The sequence below is a fragment of the Apium graveolens genome, chromosome 3 (genome assembly GCF_009905375.1).
Source record: "Apium graveolens cultivar Ventura chromosome 3, ASM990537v1, whole genome shotgun sequence".
Taxonomy (NCBI): domain Eukaryota; kingdom Viridiplantae; phylum Streptophyta; class Magnoliopsida; order Apiales; family Apiaceae; genus Apium; species Apium graveolens.
The window spans coordinates 217742906-217755378 of NC_133649.1; the positions used below are offsets into that span (position 1 = coordinate 217742906).

At 35.3% G+C, this 12473-nt stretch overlaps 1 protein-coding gene across 1 annotated transcript; it reads left to right on the forward strand.

Moving 5' to 3' along the window:
* The first annotated feature begins 3314 nt into the window (after positions 1–3314).
* LOC141710966 (putative UDP-arabinopyranose mutase 1) lies at positions 3315–5675 on the forward strand. The gene is made up of 4 exons (XM_074513439.1): positions 3315–3799; positions 4616–4866; positions 4976–5144; positions 5247–5675. Exons 1-4 carry the CDS (start codon positions 3482–3484, stop codon positions 5574–5576), a joined length of 1068 nt encoding a protein of 355 aa, XP_074369540.1. The 5' UTR covers positions 3315–3481; the 3' UTR covers positions 5577–5675.
* The last annotated feature ends 6798 nt before the right edge of the window (positions 5676–12473 follow it).

Sequence of the window (12473 nt, forward strand, 5' to 3'; positions counted from 1 at the left end):
GATCCCATGTTTGAAGTAATTGTTTATGTGGAAATATTTTAAACACAAGCAAATTTTGATACTGAGCTTGGTTAGGTTTACTTTGTGTATCTTATTACTAAGTCAAAAACTAGAATAGTGCTTCTTATCTGTTAAGTTCTGATGTTGGTAAATCTTATGGATGTACTAAGTGCTGATAAGCCTCACTTATCAAAAGAAAAAGAAAGAAAAGAAATAAAAATCAGGTACTGCTTTGAGATCTAGAGTAAAAATATGGAAGGGAAGACCCAAGTGCATCACTGGTATTAAGTAATATGCATTAGAAAAGCAAAATAAAATTTTATTGGTGACTTTTCACATTCTCTGATTACTGGAGAAATACTCTGATAATAGCATAAATTCTGATAAGCAGTTGTGACTCACTTACACTGAGAAGCCACTGTAAAAAGGAATTTCAAAAGATGCATAAAATGAGCACAAAACAGTTGAGGAGGACTCATGCATGAACTCATTCTATAGTAGACTTCAGAATAATGACAGATTTTAAGCAAAGTTCTTAGTTATGTCTTATTTCTAAGATGTACTGAAGTGAATCAGACTTTACTCTTTGTCTGATATTTAGCTTAATGCACACACTTACACTCCATATGAATGATGAAAATTACTGTGGTGATCAATGTTGTTTTAGATGAACAGTTTAAGCGCCAGTTGCATAACTTCTGAGGACAAGTTCTGATGGAAGTTCTGATGATTAAGTTCTGATGTACCCATATCATTATTTGTGTGAAGAATTACAGGAATAAACATTCACTTTTCGAGTTAAGGAGCCATATTCTGATGACTTTTAAATTCTGATAATAATCAAGTTCTGATGCTGACGTGGCAGTAGTTATTTACTTGGTTTATTTTTTGTCATTACTTGAACGGTCATATTTTCTCAGAATATTGGTTTATGTGAGATAAAGCAGTAATAATCATTTATTTAGTGGGAACAGTTTTTTTTAAACTGAACGTGCAATGTAATCATTACTTATTTACCGTGCCCATTAACTTTTGCCTTAACTGTTGCATGGCTGACAGGTGTAAAGGTCTGTTCCACTTCTCATTAATTGCTGTCACGTAGGGTGTCTAAGTAAAAGAGATAAAAGATTTTTTAAATCTTTTATTTTCATTTTTATTCTACTCACTCTCTCTCTTTTCTTATTCTCTCTCACATTTTCTGACGGTTTTCTTTACAAACATTTTCTCAAACACCTTTCAGAAAAACAAATTTCTCACTTATTTCTGATGGCGCCTAAGGATTTAATTATTGATGGAGCCAAGTTTATACCAAATAACTATGCTGCAATCTTGAATAAGGCTGAAGCTCCATCAGATCTGCACTTTGTGCAAGATTTCTTAGCCAATAGTGAGATTGGATATGTTTTGACCCAACCCCAATCTATTTCAAGCAAATAAGTGCTGACATTTTGGCGAACTGGGCTTTTTGATGATGGTGGTGCTACTGGTACTCCAAGCATTGTTTTCACATCAGGAGATGTCGAGCATGTGGTTACTCCTGGAGCAGTTCGTAAAGCTCTCCAATTACCTGAAGGTTGCACATTCTCAACAGTGGAGGATCCTGTTTTACAGCAGCTTATGGCCAGTCTGGGCTATGAGAAAAGTTTGGGAAAACTGGGTCAACTGAAAAGATCAAATATCAGAAAGGAATGGAGCTTTTTCTTTGATTGTATCATAAAGGCATTCGCCAATAAATGCTCCAACTTTGATGCTACCAATCATGAGTCAGCAAATCGGGTATGCCCTTATTCATCAAACTCATTTTGATTTTGCAAGTGTTGTGCTAGGTTTCATAGGGGATAGGAAGACAGAGGATAGGACTGTAGTATACTTTGCTAGATTCTGTCAGCTTACATATATTTTCTGTTGTGTTGATGAACCCCAACCTACCAGTGATTTAATTCCACCCTTTAAGCTTGCAAAAAGGGCTTTTAATGATTTGTTAAATGCTGATAATAAGAAACAAGAGCTGAGATCCTTACAGATTCCTCAATTAGTAAAACAAATCTTGGTAAATGCTGATCCACAAACATACACATCTGTTTACCCTGATGTCTAACCCACCAACACATCATAGCCAACACAACAGCCATCAGAACATACCATCTCTCACCAACCTCAAACTTCTCAACCTCAACAAACTCAACCCTCCATCAGGACATATTACAAACCAACACAGTCATCTCAATCTCAACCTTCAGCACATCCAGTGAAGCCTTCATCATCAAAACCCAAGAGGACTAAGATAGTACCTCAGTCTCAACAGAAGAGAAGGAGAATTGTTCTGAGAGATGAGTCAGACAATGAGGAACATGTTCCAATATCAGAACCTATTGTTGTAGAAGCTGAGAAGATCTCTTCTCAGAAAGATACTGAAACTGGGAGTTCTAAGCCCCTCAAAAGGCTTAGAAAGCTAAATTCTGATGATGAAGCTCCCAAAGTCTCAACTTCAGCAAAGAGACTTAAAAAGCAAAGAGTCAGGAGGGCTGTAAGTGAATCATCACACTCTGAAGAAGTTCTGGAAGAAGCAGCTAAGGAAGGGGGTCAGGAATCTCTGATCCCAGCAGAACCTATAGTCATTAAATTACTTCCCACAGCTGAATCAGATTTTACTCAAGCTCAAAAGTCTCATCATCCTAAGCTTTCTTCTCATCATCCTATATATGTAATTATGAATTAAAAAAAACTAATCAGTGGCAACTTCAGTAATTTTTTACAACTTGATGGATATAATGCTAAAATGGGGTCGAATTTACTATTCAAAAGGCCAGTAAGAACTATTATATACGTAGATAATTGAACTGTCGCCGGTACTATACTAACATGGTTTGAAAAATATTATATGGACAGATGCAATTTGATGCCAGCCTGTTAGTAATTTGTCTATACATATTGAGCATAGATACTTTTAAGGAATAAGATAACTAAATAGTATGGTTGTCTTTACTCAGATGATGAGCTACACAATGCAAGAAAGATACTCATAAATTTAAATAAAATTTGTAGAATTTCACATCACTGTGTAATTTCCAGATATTAGAAATATATGCCACAAATTAGAAGTCTACTTGAGCTTATACTGATATGATGAATAAAATAGTAGGCATCTCAATCGAAAATTATCAAATTCGATCTGGAAAAAATTTGGCCTCAAACTTTATCGGATATAAATTCTTGATTCAAATTTAAACTCGACAAAATTTTGATATGTTTGAACTTGATTCAATTATTCAAATGCTCGAATCCGCTCTATCGAAATTATCTAAATAACTGTCAGTCTGTCTCCTTCAAATTGATTCAAATTTTAAAAAGCCTGATGATGAAATGTGCCAAACTGCCAGCTGCATGAGTATAATATAAGTACTGTTTATATAAATCCAAGCTGAATCACTTGTTGAAGTACTCTCTCTTGAATCCTACACTTTCAAGAATTTACAAATCAATGGCAGGACCTTCTCTCACTCCAATCTTGAAAGATGAGTTAGATATAGTGATACCCACAATTCGAAATCTTGATTTCTTGGAAATGTGGAGGCCATTCTTTAAACAATACCATTTGATCATTGTTCAAGATGGTGATCCTTCAAAAACCATAAAAGTACCAGAAGGATTTGATTATGAGTTATATAATCGTAATGATATTAATAGAATTTTGGGTCCTAAAGCTTCTTGTATCTCTTTTAAGGATTCTGCTTGTAGGTGCTTTGGATTTATGGTTTCTAAGAAGAAATATGTGTACACCATTGATGATGATTGCTTTGTAAGTGTTTTCTTGACTACCCTTTTGATTATTCTGTTGTTTTTTGTTGGGCATTGAGTTTTAGTTAGGAAGATCTGATTTTGATTTGACTTTAGTTGTGGGGTTCTGTTGAAGTTTGGTTCTTGCAGAGTGTGGTTTTGGGAGACGCTGTATTGATTCTTGTAGGACATTGCTGATGTTTGGTGATATTGGTCTCTTTGTCTGATTGATTTGCATATATAATTGAACCTGTATAGTGTTGATTGTTTTGCTGATTGATATTTACCTTAACTATTAAGTGAATATGTTAAGGTATGCCTACAGCTACAAGTCTACAACTTACAACTTACAACTTACAACTTACCCTCACCAGACAAGTTGTATCATTTTCACTCATGGTGCATAGTATGTTTTTTTCACTCGAGTTGTGCACTGTAGGTTTTTAATGTGGAAATGCAGGTAATTGTATATGTGATATTAATTACTTCATGCCATATGCTTGACTTGATGACCTTGGTAAAAGCATGCCTAAGAATGTATCTGGTAACTCAATCATCATTCCTAGTTCGAGTTTAGACAAGTAATGTTGATAAAAATTGGATTCCCACTATCATAATTTGGGGGCATATCTGCTCCAAGCTTGAAAATTGTTAGACTTCTTCAAATTGCCTTGTTGCTTTAATAATATCAAAGTTTAAGGCTTTAGAAAAGTCTGTGTGATTTTTGAATATTCTGTAGTGGTTTGGAGTAGATAAATTTGGGAAATTTTCAGCTGCTTTTAAGCTGAATAGGACTCTCAAGTGCACACTATTTTGCTGAATTTTATAATATGCACAGGTCGCCAAAGATCCATCTGGCAAGGAAATGAATGCGCTTGAGCAGCATATACAGAACTTGCTATCACCATCCACTCCGTTCTTTTTCAATACTCTTTATGATCCTTACAGAGATGGTACTGATTTTGTCCGTGGCTATCCATTCAGTCTCCGGGAGGGTGTTCCTACTGCAGTTTCTCATGGTCTTTGGCTCAATATCCCAGATTATGATGCACCCACTCAACTAGTCAAGCCCCGGGAGAGAAACAATAGGTACATATCTCACTTATATTAGTAGTTTACAGTTAACTCGTAACACTTATTGACATGATTTTCTTCTGTTTTTGAAATGTGTATTATCAATTCCATCATGCATTTCCAGGTTTGTTGATGCAGTGATGACCATTCCAAAGGGAACTCTTTTTCCAATGTGTGGGATGAATCTTGGATTTAACCGTGAGTTAATTGGACCTGCAATGTACTTTGGACTCATGGGTGATGGTCAACCAATTGGTCGCTATGATGACATGTGGGCTGGCTGGTGCAGCAAGGTAAATATTGTCTGGTGGACTTCCCTATGGCTTTTGTCTCCTTTGAATACTCTGCTAACATGGTAAATCTATCTGTCTTGCGACATAATTTATACTCTCTAGGTGATATGCGACCATTTAGGTTATGGGATCAAGACAGGTCTTCCCTACATCTGGCACAGCAAAGCAAGCAATCCTTTCGCGAACTTGAAAAAGGAATACAAAGGCATATACTGGCAAGAAGAGCTGATCCCCTTTTTCCAGGCTGTCACTCTCCCAAAGGAATGCACCACCGTTCAAAAATGCTACCTACAACTATCCAAGCAAGTCAGGGCAAAGCTCGGAAAAGTAGATGAGTACTTCAACAAGCTGGCAGATGCTATGATAACATGGATCGAAGCTTGGGATGAGCTAAACCCATCCAAGGGAGAAGGTGGTAAACCCCCCAAGTAGATCTTCTCATTGATGAATCACGAGAAATTCAGGTGTGTATGTATGTCTCAGATACTGTAACTTTTTCCTCTGAGATCCTTTAAAAGCTTTTATTGTTTACATTCCAGTGTGAGGTTACATAGTAAGTTTTATCGTTGAGATGAGATCAGACACGATATATAATGCATATGCATTTCAGTGATTGTTTTATGATGCTCAAACATTATATATTCCAAGACCTCTACCAATACTGTTATCCACTTAACACACCAGTAGAGGGATAATTGATAAACTACAGTGAACTATTTTATACATGAACTGCGCAGTTGCATACATCTACACCCATTTAACCATCTTATTTTGTACAAGTTATATTACTCCAAAAGATCACATATCACCATCACCCAAATGTCATTTATCAAGTTGAAGAATCTGTATCATTCAATATTGTAGTAATGGACAATTTGCTTAATCTAACCTTGTTTTGAAAAGAGACACAGTTTCCTGGGTCCGAACACCTGATCTATCTAATAGCTTGTACACACTTGACCATCACATGAAACAGGTTGTCCGAAAGAAGAAACAAAACCTATGAAAACATTGTTCCAACTAAATGTAATGTTGGTATTACAGTCTGTTGGACAAACTTAGTATTTTAGACTAAGTTGTGAATCATTTTGAGACTCTATATGAGTGAGACACATTATGTGTTAGTGGTGTGTATTTATTGGAACGTATTCTTCTCTTCGAGGGAATTCCAACGCATATTAACACGCTCAAAATGAGTAAAAGGTGAATGAGAACTGATATTCCAAAGTTTTACCTTTTAATATGAAAAGTGGTTTTGTACCACATCGAGAGTATCACAAACCTATTCCTTAGTTTTTCTTATAAATACCATGTACCACATCGAAAAGAAAAACAAGTCCTTTCAAGCCTCTCTTTATAAATAGAGTCTTAGGGCACCAGTTTTATTAAGTCGAGTCATCTCTTTCATTCTTGGTCTCTTTAGTCTTAAATTTTTCCAATATTCCGGTGATAGTTCTCGGGCTCAGTTCAAGTTCGCTGAGAGTATATTCGATCTATCGATTATACTAGTATCTCGTTTTATCCTGGGAAGCAGGTCGCTAAACACGGATGGTGCGGGACGAAACTGCTTTAAGGAGACAGTTTTCTGGACTCGAGATTAAATCCAATCTCTGTTTGTTTTCTCAAACCCTTCTCCTAATTTAATTGTTAATTCTTATATGCTTATGTGATTTAAGAATTAGCAATGTTCCTATGAATTAGTTATATATTCAATATATATATAATAATGTCTTTATCGTACAAGATTGATAACAATCTTAAAGCAGTGTTCTTCAATTTTCATACTTTCTTGTGAGTAGACGCAAAGGTCAATTTGATTGTTTAAATTGGATTTATTTATGGGTATATGAGTGGCCATTATTTGCCTCATTAATTAAATTAAATTTAGTGCGTTAATTTCTTTGATCACTTGTTGCCATGTGCTTGAAATTAATATAAATTTGATTTTAAGTGGTGCTTTGTTTAAGCATAACAGGTACGAGGCAAAAGTAAGCACAAAGTTGTTGGATAATTGGTTTCTTATAAGGCTATTGATGCTTAAATGGTTATTGATTTATGATCAATTTATATTCAAGTGGACATATTTGGTGACATCCCTCTCGGGTTGATCATTATAAATTGGTAGATTAAACCCAAATTTATAATCCGTCCATGTTTTCGCTATTAATGGATAGCTTATTATGTTTTGTTAACATGGTGATTGATTTCTTAATTCTGAATTGATTTTGGAATTATTAGTACACTGATACTAGAATCGTATATGCTATAGTTTACATGCGTGTTTGCAAGTTCATAACATGATATTGCTATGCAATTAAATGATATGGCTACATAAATGTGACCCTTCATGATGGAACTTGATTATTTGGTGATTAATTTTTTAATCATTGTTGAGTGATGATACGGCATCAATTATTATTGTTTAATCTTTAATAATGGAGTTATATCACAAATTTGTAATACTGGATAGAATGCAGTAACATGTTTGTTGTTAAATAATGTGACGAGGTGGGCAGCTGAAGTGAACCAGATTTACAATTGCTCAGGATTCTCCACATTAAAAAACCTAATGGGCCTGGAGTACAGGTTATGGGTCGGCACATAAATTATATATTTCTGGTTGGATTTTTCCTCCAGTTAAATAGTAATTTCACGTGTTGGTGTCGGTCTGCTGCGGCAGTGACACACGAGCCTATTATAGTGATCCATATGATACTTAATACGGCGAATATTGATCTCAGTAGTTACGCTGAACTTCGGAGAGAATTCGAAAAGTTGTTAACCCTAACGCATCAGTTGATCAAGGATCACTGAATGTGGGGTTATTGAAGATTTATATTCTTCCTTGGGCCTTTTATGGTTGTACCAGTAGGTGAGCCAGAAATGTAGGTTTGTGTGAACCATGTAAATATTTTAGAGAAATTCGGTAATTGAAATTTTAATGTTAAGAACCACGGGAAGTTCTTTAAACATGATATTAAAATCTTATAGGTTTTAATGAATGACGTAAAACCTGCTCAGATGAGAGGTAGTGACACGATACGTGTTTACTGTCTGGTTTGATAGTAAAACATTTATCACTCGTACTCGTAGTCGAGTCAATATTGAAGCTAAATAGAGAGATGTGTGCTCTATAAACTCAAGGGCAAATCCAACTTAATACAGATAATTAAGATGGTAGTGAATAAATTTGATGATGAATAATCACCGGGCAAATTCTGTTTGCAACGTGAATATTCATGAGGTCGTTGCACCTTACTCGCATTAAATAAATGGAGTAGATGCAGGCTTGAGTTGCGCTCTGAGAGAGATGCAAAACGATTGTGATCAGCTCAGACTATCACTGAATTTGAGGATATTAGTTACGAAGGGCTAATCGTTCCTTAAACATGATACCACAGAAGGAAATAATTAAATTTCCTATTAGTTTTGGAATATTTTCTGACATTCTGTAAAATATTAAAATTGTGGGGGTATCTAAAATAGAAAATTATTGAATTTTCTATGAATAGTGGAATGTAATGAAACATTCTTGAAAATAATTGAAATGTGGGGGTATCTCGAAACTTGATACCAATACCTCTGTTGGTAGCATGAGATCCAAAATCAATTGAGATATTTTGGATGGATACACAGACAATGGTTGAGTCTAATAATATCCGATATATGAATCTAATTTTTGAGATTCGTAAGAATACTATTACAGAGTTTAGGAATGCTTATGCGATAAGCTAGTAGATCCTAGTAGATCTGTAATTAAAAGTCATCTAAATGAACTTACGAGTTATTGGATGAATGTGATGATGAACCTGCAGAGAGCAAAAGACTTGGATAATTGCTAGTCCCGATTGTCTTGATAATTTGCTTGAAGGTGAACTCGTAAATTTAATAGAAGCAATGCGCTTCTCGTATAATTTCTTGATAAGTGAATATATCAAGAGAAAATTTGACTATTACTAAGAGTCAATAAATCAAGATTTTCTAGCACGTGTACTAGAAAATGGATTGTGCATGTTCTCTCTATGTCCTTTGTGGGGGAAAGGATGTTAAGAAATAGAGAGAGTGGTTCTGTTTGACAGAATCTTGTTTAAAAAATATATAGATCTTCTTACGAGATAGAAGCATTAGGACCCAAATGAATTTTTAAATTGGAAAAATATATCTGGGTCTGAAGGAAGTATAAGGTCAGACTGATACAAAAATATTACAGTCGAAAGTGATGACCTTATATAATTTATGAAATATTCTCGAGTTTTGAGAATAATGTTCATTAAGATGATATTAAAATTATCGTATTGTAAAATTTAAAAGTGCATCAATGAACATTGAGATGGTCTTTCTAAATAGATATTTGGAGAAATATCTATTTACGTGAACCCGAGAGTTGCTCTAGATAAAGCAAGAGTAGAAAATCTGTATTTTCGGTGATCATGTTGAGTGAAACAACATTGACACGAAATAATGGCATATTAAATTTGATATTGCTATGATAAGCAATGGCTTCAAATAAATGACATGGTTGCCATTTTGAGGACGCTCAAAATTGGTTGCTATGTGAATAAGGATTGCCAGTTTAAGGACGCTTAAACTCGGTAATGATGCAAACTGAAATTGCTGGTTTTTGGGACGCTAAAAGCTGGTAATATCAATAACAAGTGAAGCCTTAAGTAATAACTAGTAAAGTTATTTCATAAATGTGAAATATGTCAATATGAGATGTCAAACTGATTCAAAATCAGAGAATTGACAAGCGTGCATGTGTTATTTACACATGATATGCAAGTCATAATTGATTGCATGTGAGTGATCTGATCTTTACGAGAAGTAATGACAAGAGGATCATCTCTGAAAATCTTGATGAGATTGAAAAGTTTTATTTGAAGATTACAATCTTCGTGACTTTAAAAGTTTTAGATGATACATGTCACATGTTGGTGATGTGAATTTTGAAGAGATCAACGAAGCTAAAGTTGTCATAGCTGGAATGGATTTATATTTATCCAAGCGTAGATGAACAAGGATCTCTCAAGAAGGATTGCAAGTCTGTTGTACTTTTTAAAATTGTACAAAATTAGACATAGGCTATACAGTTGGTAAACTGGGTAGATGCACGAGTACAATGGAAATTGGTCACTTGGAAGTGATTGCAATGAGATTTATGGTGTATGATATGTGCTCGTGAGCTTGGACTGCAATACGAAAGATATCTAATTGTACTATGTGAATATAGTATGTAAATTAGATATTTGACTTTAAGAACTTAAAAGTCATTCGAGAATACATTTCACACTTAGCAGTCGTGTCATGGAAATCCTAAACTTAGCTCGATTCATGATGGAATACGAGTCTGGTGTATAAAATAAATGCAGTTAAAAGGCTGAGTAGCCACTTTGTAAGGATATTCCTAAATGACAAGGAAAATGTGTCTTCAATATGCATATATCGTGTAATCAATATGCAAATTGGGAGATCACATTATTGTGTATGAAATGGTATGTCTCACATCTATGATGAGGACATAATACCATTAAACAACTATTCTCAACGAGAATTATCATGATTGACTATGTAAAGTCAAATGATAATGTTTGGATCCACTGACCAGATGGTTAAACTGAGTGAATCTGTTTAAGACAAGGGAATCTAGTTAGACCGAGAGATAGTTGTCAAATCATCGAGAGGAATGAGCCTTGCCTATTGCTTAACGGCGTCATGGTGGACACCCAACCTTGCTGACTGGAGATCCCAAGAACTTGGTTCAATGGGACAACTAAATCATGATGACTAAATCACTGTGGGGGTAACCCCTGGCCTATTTCTATGATGATGAAACAGTGAGACCCGTAAGGTACGAGGTTAAGCTTTATGCTTTTAATGATCTTTGACGAATACAAGGATTTCAAGTTTGAATACATAATATTCGGTTGAGTAAACGCGGGTTACTCTATAAGATAAAGATCACCTATGTAAGAGAGAAGTATGGCCGCTTCAAAGGAGAATTGCGAGGCACAATTCTTTAGAAACTCTTGCAGAACCAGGACGATGTTCCAGGGCCAAAATGGACATAATCATGAGAACTGAATGAGTCAGGAAAGATATAGTGATGAGTATGTCATCGTTTACACAAACGGTCGAACAGTTCAAGGACATCGCGTCATACTGTCTACCAGTAAAGTCGATATACTTATTCGAGCGAAGGTTCAAGGAGCATTCTCTACCTATCGTATGCTATATCTGACCGCCGGAACTATCACCAAGTCAAGCTCCGCGTCTGTCTGTCTATGTGGTGTCTATGTGGTGCGTGCTACTGGACCATCAATCTCGTTTGTGGGGGATTGTTGGACAAACTTAGTATTTTAGACTAAGTTGTGAATTATTTTGAGACTCTATATGAGTGAGACACATTATGTGTTAGTGGTGTGTATTTATTGGAACGTATTCTTCTCTTCGAGAGAATTCCAACGCATATTAACACGCTCAAAATGAGTAAAAGGTGAATGAGAACTGATATTCCAAAGTTTTACCTTTTAATATGAAAAGTGGTTTTGTACCACATCGAGAGTAGCACATACCTATTCCTTAGTTTTTCTTATAAATACCATGTACCACATCGAAAAGAAAAATAAGTCCTTTCAAGCCTCTCTTTATAAATAGAGTCTTAGGGCACCAGTTTTATTAAGTCAAGGAAATAAGAGTCATCTCTTTCATTCTTGGTCTCTTTAGTCTTAAATTTTTCCAATATTCCGGTGATAGTTCTCGGGCTCAGTTCAAGTTCGCTGAGAGTATATTCGATCTATCGATTATACTAGTATCTCGTTTTATCCTGGGAAGCAGGTCGCTAAACACGGATGGTGCGGGGCGAAACTGCTTTAAGGAGACAGTTTTCTGGACTCGAGATTAAATCCAATCTCTGTTTGTTTTCTCAAACCCTTCTCCTAATTTAATTGTTAATTTTTATATGCTTATGTGATTTAAGAATTAGCAATGTTCTTATGAATTAGTTATATATTCAATATATATATAATAATGTCTTTATCGTACAAGATTGATAACACAGTCCACAAGCCATTTGGCGAGAGACATATAAATTGTTCGCCTCAAATGCGTCCCAGGTAATATATTGATTTGGGTAGTAGCACATGAAAATTTGGGCATACCCACACTCTTGACGACGAATAACTCTACATACCACTACTTCCGCAAGAAGCTTTCAGTGTAGATGTAATACTGAAACCTCAATTGTTAGAACATCTATAATTTGTAGCCACCAACTTTTCTGAAACTTTGGATGATAAATTAGTCTGGGAATACTGTAAGAAAGCAAACAGA

Bases quoted from the DNA above. Each gene is read 5' to 3' on its own strand.
- LOC141710966 (XM_074513439.1), top strand. From the start codon at position 3,482: ATGGCAGGACCTTCTCTCACTCCAATCTTGAAAGATGAGTTAGATATA. The intron at 4,867-4,975 runs GTACATATCTCA...ATGCATTTCCAG, and splicing joins CCCCGGGAGAGAAACAATAG to GTTTGTTGATGCAGTGATGA. The intron at 5,145-5,246 runs GTAAATATTGTC...TATACTCTCTAG, and splicing joins GGGCTGGCTGGTGCAGCAAG to GTGATATGCGACCATTTAGG.